General features: G+C 40.8%; 1 protein-coding gene across 2 annotated transcripts; it reads left to right on the forward strand.

Moving 5' to 3' along the window:
* Positions 1 to 38: 38 nt before the first annotated feature.
* Positions 39 to 11,551, forward strand: rgs20 (regulator of G protein signaling 20). Of its 2 annotated transcripts, none has more exons than XM_061796732.1 (5): positions 39 to 375; positions 8,513 to 8,679; positions 9,232 to 9,306; positions 9,376 to 9,610; positions 10,249 to 11,551. In XM_061796732.1, exons 1-5 carry the CDS (start codon positions 187 to 189, stop codon positions 10,435 to 10,437), a joined length of 855 nt encoding a protein of 284 aa, XP_061652716.1. In that variant the 5' UTR covers positions 39 to 186; the 3' UTR covers positions 10,438 to 11,551. The 2 variants fall into 2 exon arrangements, with proteins under 2 accessions (XP_061652716.1, XP_061652717.1); XM_061796733.1 differs by lacking the exon at positions 39 to 375 and adding an exon at positions 5,795 to 5,950.
* Positions 11,552 to 11,796: the final 245 nt, after the last annotated feature.

Consider the following 11,796-nt stretch of genomic DNA (forward strand, 5'->3'; position numbering starts at 1 on the left):
TAAGCACATAACATTGTCCTAATCCCCATCTGCCCTTGCTTTTTCTCCCAAACACTCTTCCCTTCATCAGTCATTCTCTCTTCCATCATCGCTATGCACACCAGGACGCATCCCAGCCATAGACTCGCCACGGGCAGTGTAGATTTCCCATGATGCTGAGCGGCGGCAGGGCCTCACCGTGGGGGAATGCCGCGCCCTACCTGGGCTGAGGGGTGGGAGTTCAGGCCCACGTCTGCCCTGCGGGGGCTCCGATGCCGCCGCGCCCTCATGTGGCAGCGTATGCAGAGGCTGACCCGGGCGTGCCGCCGCGGCGTGGGCTGTACCCTCGGCTACAATGACCATGACCGCGACGAGCAGGAGATGGTGTGCCTTGAGGTACGCACCCATGACGCTACCTACCTATCTATCTACCCAACCACCTACCTGCCGACCTATATCGACCCAACAACAGCCTACGACCGACAACCCCAACGAACCAACTATCTACCTATACACATTGCAATGTAAATACCCACCTACCATCAACCCACCCACCTAATCTACCCTCCTGTCTAACGATTTACCAACCTTCCTATCTACCCACCCATCTACCTAAATAACTACCTACTACATTTCTATTATACCTATACTCACCAAGAGATTACGCACATACTGCACCTCCCTAGCCAACCGCCAACAGTATGTACCGTACCCAGCTACCTAAATTCCCACCGATATCTAGCTACCAACCTACCGGTATATCTACCTACTGAATATAACTACCTTCATACTCATCTACCCACCCTCCTCTCTCAATACCATCTATCGACGTACTACCACTTTACCTACCCATAGCTACATACTCATCTACCTATCCACCTAAAGACCAATCAACCTACATATGTTTACCTACCTCTCGACCAAACCAACTATAGGTGTTTTATAACCTACCTACCTACCTACCTACCAATTACCTCACTAGCTACCTATGTACAGTATGTATTCACATACATACATACCTACTCATCTAACCACTCACCTACATACCTAAATACCAATCTACCTACTTATGACCGCAACCACCTACATACCAATCTACTGACATACCTACCGACTGTTTGCTACAGGGCGGCACGGTGCGAGACTGGTTAGAGCGTCTGCCTCACAGTTCTGAGGATCGGGGTTCAATCCCCGGCCCCGCCTATGTTCTCCCCGTGCCTGGGCACTCCGGTTTCCTTCCACATCCCAAAAACATGCATGGTAGGTTAATTGACAGCTCTAAATTGCCCGTAGGTGTGAATGTGAGTGCGAATGGTTGTTTGTTGGTATGTGCTCTGCGATTGGCTGGTAACCAGTTCAGGGTGTACCCCGCCTCCTGCCCGATGATAGCTGGGATAGGCTCCAGCACATCCGCGACCCTAGTGAGGAGAAGCGGCTCAGAAAATGGATGGATGTTCGCTACAGTACCTACCTACAGTACCACATAGAAATATGCATACCTACTACCTACCTAAATACATTACTATTTACCTACCTACTGGCTTACAAACGTGAGTTTGCGGCGACTAAATCACGTCTTATTGTATCTAATTGTATCTTTTCAGGGGAAAACAGTAAAATGACACTTTGCTACAATGTAGTCAGTGTACAGCTTGTATAACGTGTACATTTCCTGTCCCATCAGAGTAACTCAGACATAAATGTCTAAACCCGTGACAACAAAAGTGAATACACCCATGAGTAAAAATTTGCCATTTTCTCTCCTCATCAAGGTAACAAGGTTTCAGGTGGGATCGGGGAGCAGGTGTGATAAAGTTGCTGTGATCGCTCACATACTGACGCCAAGCATTATCGCGTCCCTTTGAAAACTGGGCCACGGGGATAGGGACCGGGCAAAAACCTCAAAAGGTCCAAAGCTGCGGATAAATTACGCTCATTATAATTGCATTGTTTGCCATCCTTGAACGGAAGGTTAAGGAGCTCAAGGTATGTAACAGCCAACGGCTCCGAGATGTCATTATTGAGGAGTGGAAGAGGATTTCAGTGGCAATCTGTGAAGCTCTGGTGAAATCCATGGCCAAAATCCTCAAGGCGGAGCTCTAAAATAATGGTGGCCATACAAAATATTAACACTTCTGGCACAATTTTGACATCTTCACAGAGGGAGTACGTACTCACTTTTGTTGCCAGCAGTTTAGACATTTATGGCTGTGTTATTTTAAGGGCACGGTAAATTGCACTGTTATACAAGCTGTTCACGGACCGCTTGTAGCAAAGTGTCATTTCTTCATTGTTGTCCCATAAAAAGATAAAATCAAATATTTATAAAATGACAATGTGATTTTATTTTTTGTGAGATGCTGTACACATATACCCTTCTACCGACCCATGCACCCACTGCCTACTCATCTCGCCAGCCGCCTACCTAAATACAAACTCCCTACCTAGCTACTCATCAACCAAATATCTATGGGCCCAAACTACCTATTGACCAAGCTATCTTACCCACAGCCCCAGCAACTTACCTACCTTAATACCACCTAAAAATCATCAACCTATCCAGCTACCAAACTAGCTATCCAGCTCGGTACCTCCCACCAATCTACCTGTCTACCTACTTAATAGTACATATCTACTACCTATGACTCGTTCCTTTAATGCTTCATTAGAGCTGAAGCGTTGTTGTCTGCTGCAAAGCGAGATGTATTTAAATACGTCTGCCTTTTGTCGTTGTCTCGCTGCTGTCGTCAGTGCCTTGGCGGAGGCCTGGCAGTGCCGCCTGTGGCTCCCCGTCAAACGTCTATTTGCGGCGACTAAATCACGTCTGATTGGCGGCTTAGGAAGCTTAAAAGAGGAAGGAGTTGTGGCTCCAAATAGCTCCCAGCTGATGTCACTTCCACAACAATAGGTACACCCGCGCAATCTAATGACGACGGTGAACTGCGTTGGCCACTTTAGCGGCAAATACAGTATACTGAAACATCTAAACTTGGGCCATTTTCCTGAAGAATTTCCTCTCTCGCTTATTCTCTTACACAGACCGACCGACCTTGTGGCCAAGGAACGATGTTGAAGTGAGGGGAGGCGTCTCATTTAGTCAGGCCAGAGCCTTGTCTAATCGAAAAAGGGGAAAGAAAGTGCTTTGTAGCCATCTCGTGGCATCTATCTACAATTACAAACCTTTATGGGTGGGCGTCAATCACTCGCAGATTTTCCATCATTCACAGCAGCAGGCGTTCAATGTCCAGTGGTGCCTTGACTCAGGAATTTAATTTCTTCTGCGATTACGTTTGAAACTCAAAGCATTCGAATCACAAATCATCTTTCCACCCTGACATGCCATTAATGCGCGCTAGCCCCCCGAAAAACACTACAAAAAAAAATTGTGTGCGCTCGTAACTCAAATCTTTGCTTGCAAGTCAAGACAAAAATCTTCCGAGCGACGGCTTATATCTCGAAAAATCCGTAAATTGTGTCACTAGTAAGTTGAAGTACCAATATAAAATGTGCGGTATACCAAGGCTGAGTAGTTTTACTTTATTTTAGTTTTATTTGGCTTTCCGAGACTGTAGCATTGAACACATCTTTACAAGACCAGTTCTGCCCGATTTCAACCCGTGACCTTCTCGCCGTGAGCTGGCAATGGAAACCACTCAACCAACGTGCCGCCTTCAAAAAATACAATGAAATAAAATGAAAAAATAAAAAAACATGCTCGCTCTTTTGAATCCGTCGTCTTTCACCGTAAGCCCCCCACAAACCCTGGCAATCCCACTTTAATCGCACGCCCCAGGTTTTCATTATTCTGCGCTCGGACCCAAATCCGCCCAACACACACACGCACACACAAGCACACACGACTCGGAGGGCATGGATCACGGTCACGTGGCCATTTTGTGGGTCGGCGGTGTGTTGGTTAAGGTGTTAAATGAAGTGTTGTCGAACAGGTGACATTTTCATCTCCCTGGGGCCCAGATGCAACTATTGCATCTTGACAGAAGGGAGCTTTTTCAGTTTTCACAACAGCGGCAATATGGTCAACATGGTCGCGTGTATTTCTGTCTTGATGAACGTTCCAAACTACTGTACAGTATATTATTTCAGCTACTCTATGTGTATAAAAAAACAAACAAACAAACAAACAAACAAAAAGAAAAAAAAGAACACAGCTGTTGAGTGCCATCTGGTGTTTATGTCCAGCAAAACATCAGATGCAGCTAAAACTATCAACTGCTATTATAGTGCAACACAGTACTGGACAATATGTGCACATTCAAAGGCAGAGGAAGGTTGGCATTTCACTTTTTTTCAGTAGTATATTTAGGTCCATAAGACATTTATGAAAAATTATGCTTGTTATTAAGCATTATTTTTAGACTTGCACAGCGGGCCGGGTTGAATGCCTACATATTACTCATATTTTTTGATCAATTATAAAACATGACATTATACATAATTAGTCATTTATTTTTATGTTTACTATAGGGAATCAATACAATACAAATCTATAGATAGATAGATAGATAGATAGATAGATAGATAGATAGATAGATAGATAGATAGATAGATCGATAGATAGAAGTTCTGAATCCTGTTATTAGCCATCTAACTTTAATGTGCATCACCTTTGAAAGAATACATTGTAAAAGGTTATTCAAGAGATAAGGTGTAGCAAATGATTTTCAATTTTCAAATTTTTTTTTCCTTGCTGTACTTCAGGTTGCCTTTGGGGGGCAGTGTTGTCCTCTGCATCGTCTTGGCTGTAAAGGGTTTTGATTGAAGATCACACACGAACACGATCAAATATGTTAATTTGTTTATATTTAGGTTTCTACTTGAATTTTTTTCCTGGAGGAGATCAATAAAAACATAAAATTGAAACTATGAATGCAAATGCGATTTTACAAATGGTTTTGATAAATAATTACCAACGGAGTGCAAATACAAACAAAATTGTATTTTTCCTCTAGATGATTAATAAAGGGGAAAATTTGATATACATAAAACATATTCCAGTGAATGGTTTCTAAAGAGATAACAATTCAAAAAAATAATAAATAGATTTCTATTTAAAACTTTCCTCTACAAGAATGACAAACAAGAAATATGAAAAAATATATATATATCACACATATACATGTGTACACATAAAAATTAGGGATGTGTGAGTACCTTATTGGTACTGGATTTATTTCAAGGTATTGGGTACTCGTGAAAGCTGCCGATACCAGCCACCGATACTTAATAGCAAAAAAAAAAATCTAACATTCAGTAAGTCCTCCTCGCCAGTATTTGGCGATACACTGCGGCAGTTATTATCGTTAACAGGAAGTCACCTATCCCGTTTTCCGGGTTTGATCACATGATGTTCCGCATATAGTGGATTAAAATTTTAGGTAAGAAAACTACTAGTAGTATCGCTAGTCGGTATTGGTCTGAAAAATGTCGTATCAAACAGCCTTACTAAAAGTCTAAAAATATATTATGTAAAAGAATGATTTATTAATTATTGAAATAATCATAATGTATTATGATTAATTTTGGGGGAAATTTTAAATATGCAAATATGTTTGTTATTTGTATTCAGTTTTCCCGCAAGAAAAAATAAATAAATGTCGTGATTTACAGTGAGCTGCAAACGTTTCAGCTTCGGCCTCGTCTCGCAAAGCGCAAATCGAGCGGTGCCGCCATCTTTGATTGGGGCAGAGCGTGTCTTCGTACGTACACGCACACACACACACACACACACACACACTGTACTGGGGGTCTGGGCTACTACGAGTCGGGAGAGAGTGCGCATGCGCACTGACTCGGCGCAGCCGGTCGGGGAGGAGGAGGAATAGAGGGTGGGTTGGGGGGTGGGGGGGGGAAGAAGAAGCGCTTTGCCATCGGATGTAATCAAGAGCAGCGTACTCATTTCTCCATATTATCTGCTTTTAACCGCTTGTCGCTGTGCATACATGGTGGAATTGTAAGTACGGCGCGTTCCGTGTGTGCGTGCGCGCGCGCGCGCGCGCGTGTGTGTGGAGGATGAATTGATTGGAGTGTGGAGGAGGGGGGTATTAAATCCGCCCCCCCCCCCTTTTTTTTGGGAGAAGATTTGCGATTAGAGTGCATTTGCTTGCAATGATGAAGCCAGTGCAGTGCGGTGGATACCCACTATGCCCCCCCCCCCCCCCCCCCGTCCTCTTTTTCCCTCCTCTTCACCATTCAGTCGGATTTAAACATGCGCACGCGTGCATTTTATTGAATTATTATTTTTTTTTTTAGTAAGAGAAAAGACGAAATGTGGCATCCATTGCATCCCTGCATACATTAATGTTTTCCTATCATATAGCAATTCACCCCCACCCAACCCCCCTTGTGTCAGGTAGTGTGTGTGTGTGTGTGTGTGTGTGTGTGTGTTACATAAATAATATGACAGGATTTGTTAGTGTCTGACCTGCTGATGACACCTTTTGTTGGCACGTTAAGGCCTTTCACTGCATGCATCTGCAAAAAAATGAATACAAAATAAAAAAAGACAGAAATATTGCCATTAATGTTTAATATGCATGCATTTGTACATTCCTGTCATGTAAAATCAAATAAATATAATTTATTCCTACACGGAAGCGATGATGCATTTTTTTTTGATGTGTCTTTGCAAAGGTAATAATGCTGACTTTAGATCAGGGGTGTCCAAACTTTTCCCTCTGAGGGCCGCATGCACAAAAATCGATGGATGCGAGGGTCATATTCTTGAATCGCTAAAACCGATAAATCAAGCAGTTACACTCGAGGTGCAACAATGAATCGATAGATCGACACCTAGTTTGATCATTGATTAATCGTTTAGGGACCTTGTTCAACTTAAAGCTTCTCAACACTAAAGATTTCTGTAGTCTTCCAAGAAAGCAGACTGATTATCTTTTAAAAAAAAAAAAAAAAATATCAAAATAAGACTTCTGCCAACATCTGCTGTTACTTTGGAAAATAATAATCAACATTTTTGCCTATTTTCTGACATGTTGCAGACCAAACCACTAACTGAATCATGATCAATTTGTTTTGCATTTTCTGCAGTGTCCATTTGAAATGTCCTGTTTTCGAATAAACAAATGGATATAATAAAAAACATTTTCATCCTATTCATCGATTAATAATTGACAGATAACTAAATTATTAAAATAATAATTAGTTGCAGCCCTAATTGTAATTTTATTTTTAAAAAATCTGATTCACATAATCGAAAAAATCGTACTCGATTATTAAAATAACTGTTAGTTGCACCCCCTAAATTATATATTTTCATAGACATTATTGTCATTTTGAAAAACTGCTACATCACAGTATACCTGTTACATGTGGGAAATAATTTCGGATTTTGCAGTAGCCCACTAGAAAAGATCGACCCATGCACTATCCCGTCTCCACATTCAAAAGGAAAATAAGTGCAAGATGTATTCAGATGCCAATCTTTAAAGCAGTTTTACTGTGATATGTCTTCAAATCGCACCTCGACACGAAGCAGAAAATGGAGCAAACCATTTTTGCCTACGAAACTGAATTATTCACCTGGCGGTATGAGGAGAAATGTTGCAATTGTAGTTGTAAATAGTTTCTTGGCATCTCTGCACATCTAGAAAAACTTTACATAAAACCAATTTAGTAGTCATAGTCGGGGGCGCACCTATGGCTGATGTATGGTGTCATAACACCCACAGTTTTGTTATCGTTGTTTTTTTTTTTTTTAAATAGCATTGCCGACTGGGTCGGCAATAAAAAATGTTATTTTTTAGTATCTGCCGCGTCCGAGCCATAGTTTGAACACCACTGTTTTAGATTGCTGAAAGTATATTGTGGTGCCTTGAAATAAAAGTTTAACAAAATGTTTTGTCTGTCTATGTATGTTGCTCCACCGTGTCTTCAAATAGCCGTTGCTTAAAGGGTTATAACGCCACGACACTGATGCTTTTCATTAGCCCATCTATGGTGTTTTGCATTGTTTGTTAGCAAGGTAACCAGACTTTCCCAATGCAAAGGTATGAACATACTAAAGGTAAAAAAAATTTACATTTACATTCATTTTGATAATTACAAAGAATTGGAATACAAATACATTCATATGATCCATAACACTTAAAAATATATAAATATAAATAAAATAAAGATCTAATATTTAATAATATAATATAATTTAATATAGTATAATATTTTTCTCTCCAGGATTCACGTAGTAAAAAATAATTAATAATTTATTCATATTCATATACTGTATCCATTTTTGCTCCTGTTTTTACTGTTGGGGATTAAAAATAAATACAAAATAAATAAAAGCATACAACAAAACTGTTCTAGTTGCATATTATTTGCACAATATAGACCCATTTTTTTTTGCTGGGTGTTTGAGTTCAAGTAAAAAGCCCTTCAGCTTCTTTTCTCCTCTCCATCCTCAAATCATTTACAACGTGAGCCAAAAGTAAAAAATAAAACAGTCAATAATTGTGCTTCCTACAAAGTGTACTACAATCCTTATTTCTCCCTCCCACAGCCCATGGGATCAGAGCCGATGGAGATGCGAAAGAGGCAGATGTCGGTGCAGCAGGAGTCGGCAGCGGGGGGGACTGCACCGGCCCACCAGGGCCAGCCGGGCCAGGCCAACCCGCGGGGGTCCAACGCCTGCTGCTTCTGCTGGTGCTGCTGCTGTAGCTGCTCTTGGTAGGCTCCTGAATACCCTCACGTCAGCACAAATCTGAAAAAAAAAAACCATGAAATTCCTGTGTTAAATGTGGTTTGCCTTTTTGACTTTCCTGGGCCACCATACGTCTTCTTGTTTGTGTTGTGTGGAAGTGAGTTGTAACTGGTTGCCATGTTTAACAAGCTCCTTTATCAGTGTTCGTGGCATTGCTGTCGTACACTCATAACTAAAGTATGACACAAGTACAAATTTTGTAGCTAGCTAGCTAGCGTCATGGACCATAGATATGAAGACTAGATACGCCAGCATGCTGAAGCACTCGGGGTGGGGGCACAAAAACTATTAGGTTAAAAAAAAAAATGGATACCAGGAGAAAAAATCTAAACTGTATTAGGAGAAAATACACAAATTGTAGAAAATGAAAAGAAAAATATTAGTCTAACTGTGAGGGAGACATGCTAATCACTCGTTCACTGTCCTTTCAATTTTCCATAATACATCCCCAATAACCGATGAACAAATATTGAGCCTTACGTCATGCAATACTTACGTGTCTGTTGTCTGATTCTTAGGAACGAGGACCGAGACGAGAGGAATCGGAAGGCATCGTACGACGTCAAGGAAGGGACCGCGGACTGCGAAGACTGGTGGGCGGAAGTCACCCTGTCGTTTTGTCATCTGTCACCGCGGCGTCCAAACGTGATGTTTTTTTGCAGCCCCAAGCCTACGCTGGAGGAGGTGCGCTCGTGGGCCCAGTCCTTTGACAAGCTCATGAGCTGCCCGGCCGGACGCAATTCCTTCCGCCAGTTCCTGCGCACCGAGTTCAGCGAGGAGAACATGCTCTTCTGGCTCGCCTGCCAGGAGTTCGCCAAGGACAGCAACAAGGGCTCCGTGGAGGAGAAGGCCCGCGTCATCTACGAGGACTACATCTCCATCCTCTCCCCAAAAGAGGTCTACCTATCTGCCCACCTACAGTACCTAACAACTCTATCGTATTGCTCACACCGTAGCGCAATGGAAAATTACTGTGACCAGGTTCCTGACCTCGTAGTTACAGTGTTAGTGCCACGACAGACAGGGACTCAAAACGGGACATCCAACTGCGATCTCTTATCTATCATAATTTATCATATTGCATCCTATCATATCTGCTGTATGTGGTTCCATCAAACCGTATCGCCCGCGACCCTCGTGAGGAGAAGCGGCTCAGAAAATGGATGGATGGACAAAGGACTCAGTATATTTTTTTTTTGCGTAATTTTCGACTGAAACTACTAGAAACAACATAGCGAGGGAAAACGAGGAATGTGTGCTGGTTGTCACATCACGACTATGTTATCCTGTATTTTTCACATCCCAATATATATCGCAGGTTTAAAAAAATATCATTTTTTTTCCAATAACGTGCAGTCCTACATTCAATCGTATCTTTCTTTCCAATATCTTTTTTGTAGTAGTGTTCGATCATTTCAATCTATTTTTAGTATTGTATTTTATAAATCATATTGTATCTATCAAATTGTATAATACCCAGATATATTATTTTTGGGTTGTTTTTCCTAACAGTTGTTTATCATTTTGCCACTCAGGTGAGTCTGGACTCCCGGGTGCGCGAGTCCATCAACCGGAACATGCAGGAGCCCACGTTGCACACGTTCGATGATGCCCAGCTGCAGATCTACACGCTCATGCAAAGAGACTCGTACCCGCGCTACATGAACTCCCCGGCCTACAAAAACCTGCTCAACGCTCTCTCCGAGCAGTCACCCGAATCTTAAAGAAAAACAAGACCTGTGATCCCTTTTTTTTTAATTTTCTTTCTTCCCCTCTCTTGTGTCCAGTGCAGGATTTACACCGACCAAGCGGGCCGCCGCAACACTCGGGGAATTCTCAGCAGCAGACACTCAGGTCTCAGCATATTGCGAGGGCTCCACATCACAAGTACTGCTAACACGCCAACATAGCAACACAACACTCCAAAGGAACTTCTCTTACTTTTACTCCTCTCTCTTTTCATAGAAATCATCTATTTTAGTTGACATTTTTTTTTTTTATTGGTTTTTTTCTCAAGGGACAGGGAGGAGTAAATGATTGCTACTTTAGACTACATATATTTATGAGGTTGTAAATAGTACAAATGGAATTGTGGGTATTTTACGTGGAGATATTTAACTGCGTGATGAGAATCAGAGTTCAAAGGCTACAAGCAAGGTCAGGTTTGCAGGCAGCTTTGTGAGGGGGTGCAGCAGCCTTTGACCTTGGTTTCACCTTGTTTTTCTATTTCTATTTTTTTTTTTTTTTTTTACAACCTAACCTCACTCTTGGGTATGTGTGACTTGGCAACTCCTTTTGTATGATGTTAGCAATTTCAATGTTTTTTCCCCCCTTCATTATTTTACCCGCCCAAGCTCAATTAAATGTGGTTTACTGAAAACAAAAACAAAAACATATTTAATACAATAAAAATTTAATTAAGTTGAGAAAGTAATGTAAAATATTTAAAATGATTGTATTTATTTATTATTATAAAATTTGATGTTCCTTATTTAGGACTATATCAAAAATTATTTTATGTCATTTTGCTAAATAACTGTACAGGAAATATACATTTCTTTAGCTTCTCACATAAAAGTTTAAAATATGAATGTAGAGATGATTTGACATTTAAGGAAGTTTTTTTTTTTTTTTTTTAATTGCTTGCCAATGGAGTTGAAAAACAAGCTAGCTTAGCTCTGTCCTAACATAAAATACAGTCAGATCCAAGCATCGTAATTACTGTGAACAAAAAGCATGTAAATCCCAAAACAGTTTTCCCCAAACAAATGCAGAAAAAACAAAACAAACGAACAAAAAAAAAAACTGCGGCGACTTTGTTGTACAGAAAAAATAAAATGTTAAAAACAAACGTTAAAAATAATTCATGAATGTTAAAAATACATTTTGGATTAAAAAAACCTACATGTTTATACAAGAGGAAGAAAATTTGTTTTTTCTGTTTTTCCAGATTATTTCTAAATGCAAAATGTGGAGGTACATGCTTTTTTTGTAGGACAGTGACAATATAACTTCCTTAAATGTCAATTCTGCAAAAATAAATTTAGACTCTTACATCCCCACCTTTAAAATAAGTGTTTTTT

Source organism: Phyllopteryx taeniolatus, chromosome 14, assembly GCF_024500385.1.
Source record: "Phyllopteryx taeniolatus isolate TA_2022b chromosome 14, UOR_Ptae_1.2, whole genome shotgun sequence".
Lineage (NCBI taxonomy): Eukaryota > Metazoa > Chordata > Actinopteri > Syngnathiformes > Syngnathidae > Phyllopteryx > Phyllopteryx taeniolatus.

Coding starts and splice junctions, on each gene's coding strand:
- rgs20 (XM_061796732.1), top strand. CDS start 187: ATGCCGCGCCCTACCTGGGCTGAGGGGTGGGAGTTCAGGCCCACGTCT. Junction 376..8,512: donor AGGAGATGGTGTGCCTTGAG/GTACGCACCCAT, acceptor TCCCTCCCACAG/CCCATGGGATCAGAGCCGAT. Junction 8,680..9,231: donor TGCTGCTGTAGCTGCTCTTG/GTAGGCTCCTGA, acceptor TCTGATTCTTAG/GAACGAGGACCGAGACGAGA.